Source organism: Cryptomeria japonica, chromosome 4 (assembly GCF_030272615.1).
Source record: "Cryptomeria japonica chromosome 4, Sugi_1.0, whole genome shotgun sequence".
In the NCBI taxonomy this organism is placed as follows: Eukaryota; Viridiplantae; Streptophyta; class Pinopsida; order Cupressales; family Cupressaceae; genus Cryptomeria; species Cryptomeria japonica.
Genome location: NC_081408.1, coordinates 602,937,699 through 602,950,312, shown reverse-complemented (window position 1 = coordinate 602,950,312; position 12,614 = coordinate 602,937,699). Strand labels below are relative to the sequence as shown.

The following is a 12,614-nucleotide window of genomic DNA, read 5'->3' as shown; positions in this document are numbered from 1 at the left end:
CCATGCCTCCTTATATGTTTGTCAAGCATTTTGAATAGGGTCGGCTGGGGTGTCGTTTCAATTCGGACCCCTTGATCGTTCCCCTTTAACCAACTTGTAAACAAAACTTACAAATGTGATTTCAGCCTTTGTTTAATTTGTTTCTGAATTTTGCAAGGTAGAAAATTTGATTTTCATTGGGACAAAAACAGTCCTTATTTTGCATTGATCCTCTACTAAATTCACACCCCCTTTCATTTTAAATTTTAATCATGCTTGGTGGAGAATTGATCTTCATAGGGACAAGTTTGTCCCTGTTTTACATTGATCCTTATTTAGTTCATATACCATGATGGAAAATTGCAATGCATAGGGATAATCTTCACCTTGAATTCTAATCCTTCTTAGGGAGAATCAATAGGGATAGGGACAAAACTGGTCCCTATATCTTGCTCTTGATTTCATTCATTAACATCAAAGTGGAAACCGGATTTTCATAGGAACAAAAATAATCCTTATAAAATCGTTCATGTTTGTAAACTTTATCCTCAAAGGGAAATCTAATCTGAATAGGGACTAATTTATCCTTATTCCAAGTAGATTTGTCTTGATGAATGTCCTTGCACTTAGTCCCTATTTTGAATAGGTGGAATTTTGATCTTTATAGGGACAAATTAGTCCCAATGGAAGTTCATTACATTTTGTTCACATTTTGAATAGGTTGGAGATTTGCTTGGAGTAAGGATAACATTTCTACCTTGGCACATTTACCTTCAAGTGGAAATCCGATTTGGATAGGGACTAGTTGATTTGTCCCTATAACTTTGTTCAAATTTAGTCTTGAGTGGAAACCAGATAGGGATAGGGACATATCAGTCCCTATAAAATTCCTTAGTTTTGCAAATTTTTTATCCTTGGTGGGAACTCAATATGTATAGGGACTAACTGATCGTCATTTTTGTCCCTCTTTTTTGTCCTTATGAAACCGCTTGTTATCTTTGAGGGGAATTTGATCTTCATAGGGACAAATTAGTCCCTAACTTTGTCCTTATGAAAATTCAATTTAGATGTTGTTCATACCATGATGGAGAAATGATCTCTAGAGGCACAAATTAGTCCCTATATTTGTCCTTAATTCTTTTGCCTTGAGATCTCTATATTTTTCACTTGAAGTGGAATTTCGATTAGGATACTAACAAAATAGTCCCTATAAAAATTTCTGATAGTGGGAATTCGATTTCTACAAGGACAAAATAGTTTTCCATCATCATTTCTTTTCTTTAATTCTGAACAGTGGAAATTCGATTTTCATAGGGACTAATTAGTTCGTATGAATTTTCTCATAGTGGAAGTTCGATTTCCATAAGGACTTTTTGATCCTTAAATTTCTTCCTTGTCCAAATTGTTCAAATTACTTAACTCATTCAATCCCCCAAGTGGAAATCGATCCTCATAGGGACAAATGTAATCCTTGGTTTCAACTCTTTCCCCAGGAGTGGAATATCAATAGGGATGGGGACTTTTCAGCTGTTCATCACAAAATCCACATTAATCTTGCAATAATTTCATCGTTAAGCTCAAATTCAAGGGAAGAGTGGAAATTCAACCCTTATGAGGACAAATTCAAAGCAAGACAAATTTTCATTGTGGACGACTTCCTTGCAATTTTGTGACCTTGACAACATTTCCTAATTGACTGAATCAACCTTCTCTCACAAGCAAAGGCTAACGAGTATGGAACTTGATGCCAAGCCAAGCAAGCTAACAAAACGACTACCCTAAAAAGAAAAAAGTGGGGGTTTCCATTTGCAATGGGGCGATGTGTGAAAATGTCACAACACCCTGATCCTTGTTTGCATCATCATTATTTTGTTTGATTTTATAAGTATTTAATTAATATTATTGGCAATCTCACATAGAAGTGAACTGTTTGGTTGACAACATTTCAATGCAGAAAGCCTTAGTCATAGCATTCGGCGAATTTTAAAGAAGAAATTCGAAATCCGGCGAACTTCATAGAAATCTGAAAAATTCATTTAAGTTCGCACCCGAATTTGTACAGAGAAAGGCCTGGATATTGTTCACTAAAACAAAATCTTGGCAACGCGGTGAACAATCGAAACCCTTGGAGCACTTCCAGATTGCATATGCTGCGGTCACATTGTTAGCAGATTTTCCTGTAACACAATCGGTAGGTTTTCTCGTAAAGCGATTAAAAAGGTTATTCCCTCTGCTGAAAAAGCCACACTGTTTTTCTAACATGGGACTAGGAATTAAAGAATAAGCTATTAAAAGAGAGCCGTAATTTTTATTTTCTATAAAATTTAAAATATTAAAATGTATTGATATTGTTTTTTTTGTTTTTATCCTTTTTAATTTAATATTTTAAAATACATTTTTAGATATTTAATTACTGTTTTTTTTCGATAAAGGGCCGTAGCCGATAATTTTATTAATTGTCAAAGCCTAGTACAACCTGATTCACTAGGGGCACATGCAGGAAAGAGTCGGGCGGAGAAAACCTCCTGTCTCGCCCCGTGAAGGAAACATTAAAAATAAAAAATACAATACATAACCCATTCAAGCTCGGGTTTGAATGTTAACTGTTGGTAGCAGTATACACATCAAAATCTGTTCTGAGAAGAACATTACACGTGAAGTGTTGATATTACATTGAATCATGATATATTCCTCTGAAATTTATTTCCTCTCTGTATCTGAGTATAGGATAAACAATGCTCTTTGTATCTGTATTGGTTGTTTGTGTCCATCCTTGTCTGAATCTGAATTTGTTTGGATCTGCCCTGCGTTCCAAACAAGAGCTTTACCATCTTATTGAATAATGTTAGTATCGATCATAATCATGAGCAAAGCAAAACTCATATCAAAACCAGAATCTATATAAATCTGCTTACCATATTTCAAAATAATTGGTTAGGAAATAAATTCTTCATCCTCTAAATCACAAAAACATGTTAACAGTGACTAGGAAAAATAAAATATACCCATTGGATCTGCAATAACTTTATTATCCTTAGGATTGTCGATACTTTTTCTAAAAATGCCTCCACCCGTAATAAGATATGCAATAACTAAGGTAAATAGGGTGACAATCTTATGATTGGTAATATTGGCTTAATCCAATCCTTTTAGAAGGCCATATTCCCTCATTTGAGATCCTGCATTTGGATATGCTTTGTTCTGGGTTTGTTCACATGAATTTTAAGTAAGATCTTCTTATAAACTGGGATAGAATCGCCTAGTGTGTTTCAGTGTTATATGATTTGGTTAGAAATTTAGTCTTCACTTACTTAAAACTCAAATTTGAAACATTGTTCTAAATGACAGTTTGTTTAAATTTGGCGTCATCCCTTGACAAACATGGCTGATCTGACTGGATTGATTCGCAAGAAGCTATTATTGGGTTTGACTTAGAAGTGATTATGATATACCATAGATGCACGTGCATATTAAGGGACAGGTGATGGATGATTTGCCCAGAACAGATGAGGGAGTTGCTCAGTGAAGTAGAGATGAATTTTTGGCCTTGTTTCAATTGTGGAAACAACTTTTCCAATGGTTGAATCCTTCCAGCTGCTTCAACCAACAAGCTGAAAGCCCACTCACTAAACATATGACATGGTTGTTGTCCAGGAAGAGGATATGGATGATTGCAGCACATCTTCAAGTCGGCTAGGAGATTATTTAAGCTTCTCTTTCTTCCATTATGACTGTTATTGATCAACTCCTTGTGATGTCTTTATTTAAAAGATTCATATTTCTGACACGACCACATAATCACAAAGTTACCTGCTCCTATTGCTATTGCATATGCCCATGGTTAATTTTCTATAGGCTGCCAAGATGGCCAGCAACCTCATCTCCAGCCTTGTCCTTGCTTATGGTCATCAAAATAGAGGATCTTTCTATTACCAAGATCAGGGCCATTTCCAAACATCCTTATGATCTTCTTTTTTAAGAAGGTAGCCTACTGCATTGGGAGATTAATGATTGTTCTGTTAGAACCGTCTGCCCCCTCGTTTGCAAGGCTGTCTGCCAAGGTGTTCACTTCTCTGTAAATGTGATTGATTGTGTAATCACTGAAGTTGTCAAGAAGGGCCACAACTCTGTCTAGTAAGCATTTTAGTTCCCAGTTTGGCATGTTCTTGGTTCTTAGTGCATTAATTATAATGGCTGAGTCACCTTCAATCTCAACCTTGGATAAGTTCATTTTCTTGCACAGTTTAATCCCTCAATCAAGGATAAGTTCATTTTCTTGCACAGTTTAATCCCTCAATCAATCCAAGGAGCTCAGCAATATTTTTGGTGCAGCGACCCAGGTGAATTGTGCTTGACCCTATACATTCTCCATTGTCCGAATGAACTATACAACCTGCTCCAGCTTGGCCTGGATTTCCTCTAGAAGCTCCATCGAAGTTAAGTTGGTGCCATCCCACCTTTGGAGCATACCATTTGCATGCCAACCTTAATGATTTATTGCCATTATTCTCTTTTCCATATAAAGGAGGTATTTTGATACCACTTCATTGTTTTCTGATTAAGTTGTCCCTTTCTGTGAAGGATTTATCATGTTGAGGGATTGTTAAGTTCTTATTGTTTTATATCTCTGTGATGGAGGCTTCAATTTTAACTATTAGCTTTTCTACTTGCATCTCAAATTCCTTAAATATCCTTCAGTTCCTCTCTTTCCAAATTTCCTAGATGACAATGGTAGGGCTACAAATCCACTGGTTATGGAATAAACAGTTCTTTTTTATGATTGGCCACCCTCTGAACCAATCAAGTAGGTTCGGAAGGAGAGCACTTGACCAACCTAACTGCCCCATTAGCCATTTCCAACATCTTTGTGTGTAGTGGCACATCATGAATAGGTGAGACTTTGTTTCTTCATCTTGCTTACACAACATACAGATTGATAGTCCTTCATAACCTCTTTTCCTGAATTGTTCTGCAGTGAACACCTTCTCTTGTATTGCTGGCCAAGCAAAAATCCCCGCTTTGGGAAGACAGAATTTGTCCCAACAAAGTCTGACTGGGATGCAATCCACACTCACCCTGGCCTCATCATAAATTGCTTTGAATCCTTCTTTACATTTATACTACCCATTTTTTGACATTGTCCAAATTATCTTGTCCTGACCTGGTCTGAGCACGAAAAGCCTTTTCCTTATTAGTTGTTGAAGCTCCTGTAGTCTATTATCCCCTATGCAGTTTTCCATGGGTTTCCATCTCCAACCCATTGCCGATTCTGTATCCGTAACTACATATTCCCTAACATGTTTTCCCCATTCTTGAGTAAGTTGTTCTTTAATTCCTCTATTGTCCATTAGTTTGTCTATAGGAGGTTGACCTCCCCATAAGTCTTCCCAAAATAAGGCTGTCCTACCATCATAAATATCCCATGCCAAATATTTAATCATATGAGTTCTACATTCTTTCGTAAAATCCCAACTTCCTTATCCTTTGGGAAGATTTGCAATTCTGAAGATTGCATCTCTGCTGGAGTCATCCATATATTTGTTTCTTAAGATTTTTGTCCATTTTGCATCCGGAAAAATATATATTCTCCATATAAGCTTTGCCCCCAAGGCCTTGTTTTGCCATAACAAATTCCTTATTCCAGTACCCGCATCCTTCTTTTCTTTGCAAATTTTGTCCCATGAGATTAATGCCATTTTCCTCTTCTCATCGGACCCTTGCTAGTAAAAATTTCTGATTATCTGTATCAGCTTTGCATGGGCCCCAATTGAAAGGGGAATACAAGACATGAGATATAGCAGCATGGCTGCTAGTACTGATTTTATCAATGTTAGTCTACTTGCCTGAGTCAACCATTTTCCTTTCCAAGATGATAATCTCTTCTGCATTTTCTCAGTTAATGGTTCCCATTGCTTGTTGGATCTCAAACCCTTTTGAATGGGCATACCTAGGTATGTGCAAGGGAGTTGACCAATCCTGAAACCTAAGAAATTGGCAATCCGAAGCTCTTCTTGAGGATTAACATTAAAAAAGAAAATTTCCGATTTCTCTGCATTTACTAATTCACCAGATGCTCTACCATACTGATCAAGTATCCTTTTGAAACCTTGGGCCTCTATGATCTTCCCCATCCCTAAAAGCATAGTATCATCAGCGAATTGTTGTTGTGTGCTTGGCTCCATACCACTTGTAATTTGAATTCCATTGAACCTCCCTAATCTTCTTGAAGCCATCAAGTTTCTCCGAATGCTTCTGACATTATTATGAAGAGAAAAGGCGAAATCGGGTCTCGCTGTCTTAGACCGCTGGATGTTTCAAAGAAACCTTTTGGCTTACCATTTATAAGAACTGAGAACCTTGGGCTTGATATGCAATAGCATACCCAGCTGATCCATTGCTTATTGAATCCGAAAGCTCTCATGCAGCTACACAAGAAATACCAGTCTACTTTGTCATAGGCCTTTTTAATATCCAATTTAATAAGCATGTTGGGGCTGCCTTCATATTGTATTGAGTGGATGGCCTCCTGATCAATAATTATACCATCAAGGATTGATCTATTAGGTACGAACCCAGTCTATTCCTCTGATATTATGTTTGGAAGTAATCTTTTTAATCTGTTAGCCATAGTCTTAGTTAATAGTTTGTATAACATATTACATAGTGAGATGGGGCGAAAATCATCCCATTTTTTTGGGTTCTCCTTTTTCGAAAGTAATGCAATAAAGGTGTTATTAATCTCCTTAAAAAACCTACCAGCATTACACGCAGATTCAAGGGCTGCAGTCACTTCTTCTCCTATAAGAGGCCAATATTTATGATAAAATCCAGCAGTGAAACCATCAGGGCTAGGGGCTTTGTCTGCTTGAAATTGTGATAGGGCGAGCTCTACTTCCTCCTTTGAAAATTTGGCATTGAGCATTTTATTATCTTTATCACCTACTAATCTCGGAATATTTTCAATCAGTTCCCTGCAATTGGATAAATCTGAATAATCCCAATTGTTCAAAATATTTCTAAAATATGTCATTGCGTCGTCAGCAATTTGTTCTTAATTACCAAGAATTGTCCCGTTCTCTTGAGTGATTTGTGTAATTCTATTTAACGCTCTTCTTGCTTTTACACTGTTATGGAATTTTTTTGTATTTTTATCACCCCCATCCAACCAGGTCTCTCTAGACTTTTGTTTCCAGAAAATTTCCTCTTTAGTGAGAATGTCTTCATATTCGCATAATAGTCTTCTTTCCTCTAGATATGTTTCTTGGTTCATGTCATTGGCTATTACTTCTTTGTTGACCTTTTCCATCTCTGTTTCTATTCTGATTTTTTCATCGAATATATTCTTGAATTTTGCCATATTCCAATCCAGAAGTTTTTGCTTGATCATTTTTAGTTTTGAAGCCAGGCAATACACCTTCGATCCTGTGAAGGCTCCTTCTAGCCACCAAGATTTAATGTTCGGTAAGGAGTCTTCATCGTTGAGCCACATCATTTCAAATTTGAAAGGGCTCCCCATGATTTTACCTTCTAATAATTCAAGCAATACAGGGTACTGATCTGAGCCAGACCATGGCAGGGCTGAAGCTTTCATTTTTGATTGAAAATTTATTAAATCTCCTTTGAAGAAAAACCTGTCAAGTGTTTCTGCAATATTACAAAAACCTACTCTTCTATTGTTCCAAGTGTGGGCTCATTCCTCAGTTCTGATCTCTAACAAATTGTATTTATGTATCCAGTTGTTGAAGTCTCTCTATGACTGCCTAACAGTTTTGACTCCCCCTCTTTTATCAGAGTTCCGGACAATTGTGTTGAAGTCTCCTTTTATAAAATGATGCATGTTTTGACTATTCATGAAATGTCCAATGTCCGCCCATATCCGATTCTTCTTATCCGTGAGGATTGTGCCATACACATTTAATATGATGAATTCCACATTTATCTTAAGAGCTCTAACAATACCTGCCATCCAGTGATGCTCCCTGACCATGCTAGTATAGACTATGGAGTTGTTTTTTCATAAAATGGCTAATCCTCCTGATGCCCCTTCCGACTCAACCACATCCATTTGTCATTGCCTTATTTTTTTGCTAAAACAACCCAACTCATTAGCCCCTAATTTTGTCTCTTGTAACATGACTATGTCCAATTGATGCTTCTTAAGACAACGCTTAATCAGGCGCTGTTTGGTAGGGGCACCCATGCCCCTCACATTCCAAGTTAGTATATTTATCCTTCTGTGGGGGGAAGACAATCCTTCCCCGGATTTAGAAGTGCAGTTATCTTTGTTTGACCTTCCGCTTCCCCGTCCATTCTCCTCTTGTCTAAAAAAGACTTCCTACCTCTCCTGTTAGCAGATGATTTTCCACAATCAGGAGTCTTTTTAAAGCCTTCTACTTGTAGTATGCCTCTTTCTTTATTTTTTGTTGGGAGTGTTGGTGGGAACGATTCTGTTTTCCTCTTCTTGTAACTTAATTTTATCATTAATTAGGAATTCTTTCTCCTCTTCTTCATTCATCCCTTCAACCTCTGGGTGTAGATCAATAACATCTATGTAATTCACATCATCTTTTGTGGGTCTCTGTACTTCTTCATTATTCCTTTCTGTATCCAATATGGGATCCATATTTTGACAATTTTCAATGTGTCTTTGATCTTCCTTATTTCTCTCTGTTTCCATGATGTGATCCATGTCGTGGTTATTTCTAGTTAGAATATCCTGCTCCTGAACATCCTGCTAATTAGGTTCAGCTAAGACTTCCTCGGCCAAATCCATCATTATGCTCTCCAGTATGTTATTGTATGCCTGCTGGAGTTTCTTTTCATTCGATGTTGCTAATACCTAATTTGTTTTGTCCTTTCCAGACTGTGGATCCATTATTCCAAGCTCTTTGTTTTTATACCCTTTTTCCAGAGTTTGTATAGTTTTCTTTTTTGATAATTTCATGGGTAGAGTGTTGATTGTGAAACCACCACCCTTCTCATTGAATTGAATGTCTATCTTGCCTATTGTTTTCGCAAGTCCCAGTTTTCGACATTTGCTAGCCCTAGGGTTTTTGGTTCGAAATGTTATATCGTGTGAAATCAGGCCAGAGTAGAATTCTGGTTTTGGTGTGAATTTCTAATCCGCTGTTGATAATATAATGTGTTTTAATTTGTCTGTATTAACATCCATATCTATAAAAATTTTTACATCTGAGCTATCCGTCCAGTTATCCTCCAAACCCACGAAGCCCTCCAGTCTATCTCCAATCTCGATCATAATCCTAGAGTGCATTAATTCTACAGGGAGATTCTTAATAACTACCCATCTAGATCTACTTTCTAAATAGTGTGAATTTGGATCAAATTTAGGTTGTCAGTTTAAAAATTTAAATTATACCCTCTGAAAAAACATCTTCTCCATTGAGGAATTTGTGTTTTCGGGATTCATTATAACATTCTATAAAAGTATAATTATTAGCTAGGGTTGTAATACTTACCTGACCATCGAATGTCTCCCTCCACCATTTAGCAATGGCTGAGATTGGCTGGTCATTTCCACACCATTTAGCAAAGAGACCATGCTTGGAGCAGTAATCCCTTAAAACTTTGGAATGCACATTCTCTGTGATTTCAATAGTATCGCGGCTAATATTGGCAGTGTTTTGATTCTTAGTAGCAGCCCTAAGGGAATTTCGATCATGTTTATGACTCGGTGTAGAATTAAATTTGGCTCTTGGCCTCCAATTAACCTGGCCCATTTGGGGCTCTAGTTTTCCCTTGCCTCTGAAACCCCTTCCGTTGGACGGTTTTAGGAAACCCTTCGTAGGCTTTCTCAAAGGCTCAAAACGATTTTGTTGTTGAATCTGTTGTGTTCTCCAGTTGCTAATCGAGGGTTTGGGATCATTGCTTCCCAAAACAACACAATTAGCCCCTGATGCGAAAGCATGTGTTCTAGAGGTGATTGACACAGCCCAGATCTGGGATATCTGATTTCCTTCCTTTCTGAGCCAGTCATTCATCCGTCATTCTTCTCTTACCATCCTTCTGCTCTTCACTGTATGCCATTCACCATCCTGCGATGGGGGGGCCCTTCCAGACGTTGAGGGTTTCTCCCAAGGAGCCATTTTCTCTGTGAACTTCGCTGTTGATAGGTGTTCTACAATGGCTGCAGGGTGTATAGAAGGTTAGCACAATCTTTGATATTTAATTACTGTTATATATATAATATAAAATTTAATATATCTCTTAAATTATATTTATTTTAGTAAAATTTTAATATATTTATTAATGTTTATTTATTTTAATAATTTTGTGAATTTATTTATTTATATTAGTCAAATTTAATGTTGAATTTTTTTTTTCGAACTTTTTCCCTTGCCAAACTTCATCCAAATTTTATTGTTGCCAAATTCGAATTCGAACCTTACGACTTAGCAGAAAGCTGAACCAATCAAAGATGCTTTTGATGCTCTAGGTGCATCAGAATTTGATTTTCACCTTGCATAAACCACTACAAGGATTTTATCATATTGATTAGTAGTCTTGGACTATTTAGATAAGGTTGCATCTTGATGCTTAATGTCTTTAATGTCTATAAGCATTCCATTAGATATCCCTTGGATTACAGTTTATACCTTATTGTTGTCTTATGGAGTTTTTTGGGAGCTAGATGTAATATAAGTGTATGCTGAATGCACTTATCCAGAATTTGGAAAAGTTGAAAGAGAGATCTTGATGACAACATCAATTTTATTCATTTCTTAGATGCAACTTTTGTTTTCTTACGTTATGACAAAAATAACTTTATTGCTATTATTAGAGTTGGAATTTTCCAGATAAAATATGTATTGTGATGTACCTTTTTTTTTCTCCATTTGTTTAGATGTCACAAGTTTACAAGAAAGTGTTATGCTGACTGGCTTACCGTTTACTATATATCAATTTGGTTCCAAAATAAATATAAGAATAATGTCAAAATATATATTTCGGTGCCCTAAAACGGCCATTCATTGGCATCTCTAAGGGTGTAGTAACTATGAGCTTTGATTATTGCTTTCTTTTTCCCAGTTGCAGAAAGCAAATTAAAGCCTTGGACATCAAGAGTTGGGGAGGAGGTTGACAAATCTTCAAGTGATAGGCTTCTTCAAGTAGTGTTGTATTCGCCGCAGGTATACTTCATATTTTCTTCCTGAATAGCCACAAGACAAGCTCTTAATGTGAAATATTTAAAAAAGACTTACATAGACAATATAAAAATATTAAATAATGTTTCTTTTGATCTAAGATTCCTTATGTGGGTGTTGTAAAGAAAGGTCTCTATAAAAAATTGAAGAATGTGTAGTAACTAGTAGAGTCTTCCACCAAAACAATGACTTGCTGAGATTGCTCTACTTATTTTTGTTGTATGGATTGATTGAATATATACAAAGTAATAAATCAATATTGACATTCTTTTCAATGTTAGAATGTGTGCCATTAATTCCTTTGTAAATCGCATAGTACATCTATGAAAAAGATTGAATTAGAGAAACTCTCTCCAAACCTGAAATAGTGGACGATCATCAAGCAGGCTGTAGAAAATTATATCCTTTAAATACGGTGAAAGAAGTATGATAGTTGATTCAGACCAGCTGAGTATCGAGTCATATATCAGAAAACCTAGAATGCAGTTTGTGAGTACTTTCAGCCTTTGTAACTCCCTAGATACCATAAATGATTCTTGGAATTCTTTTGGATGTCTCTTGGTATTTCTGTAGATGAGTTTGGAATTTCCTTAAGGAAAATATTCATACATTTAGTTTCTTCCACATAGATAATCTATTTGACAACTACTGTGAGATTCACTTGTATATAATACAGTTGTAGTTTCCTCAATAGTTAATGAATAAACGCAAGTTACATAGCTCAATTTCAATCGTTGCTAATTTGAGATTTGAGTTCAAGAGTTTTGGATTAGAGATCTATTTAGATAGTTTTTTTATGATTTAGATACAATACTATTGTTGACTGAGACTCTACCATGCCAATCTACTCAATAGTTGACATTAAATCTAGACAATACCATTTGTAGATTCTTCAGATAGATTGCAATTTGACATGATCATTATTACTACTATTTATCAACTAATAACAGATCTCAATAGACAAACACGAGTTACATAGTTCAAGATCAATAATTATTTATTTGTGATTTTAAGTTCTATAGCTGTGAATAGATATCACTGTGATGATTCTTTCTTCAATTCAGAAACAATAGTATCATTGATACTGGCATATTAATCTACTTGAGATGCGATCTGATATCTATAAAATTACAGTTGTAGATTGTACTAGTATATTGCAATGTGATATCATCACCATTGGTAGCATTTACCAAGTAGCAGATCTTGATATACACCCTCATTCTAGAGCTTGTTTTGAGGGGTGTATTGGAGGAGAAAGTGAGGTGATAAAACGTATAGTTGTAATTTCTATTACACACCATGCACATTTATAAATTATATGAAACATGCATTAATCATGGGTTAATTGGTTAAGTGCTGTGGATGCATCCACTGAATCTACTAGTTTTCCCTATTCATAAGGACATTATTTGTGTTCAAAATTTCAAATGAGAAGGAACATGCAACATTATTTTGTGGATTCTCATGCAC

General features: G+C 36.0%; 1 protein-coding gene across 2 annotated transcripts in view; it reads left to right on the top strand.

Annotated features, from left to right (window-relative positions):
• LOC131061062 (uncharacterized) overlaps positions 1 to 12,614 on the top strand; it is a 165,279-nt gene that overhangs the window by 50,954 nt on the left and 101,711 nt on the right. The window contains exon 2 of one of the 2 annotated variants that reach the window (XM_057994563.2): positions 11,035 to 11,129. In XM_057994563.2, coding sequence (XP_057850546.2) covers positions 11,035 to 11,129 — 95 coding nt within the window. Of the gene's footprint in view, positions 1 to 11,028; positions 11,130 to 12,614 lie in introns of both variants that reach the window. The other variant, XM_057994562.2, reaches the window with a different exon arrangement.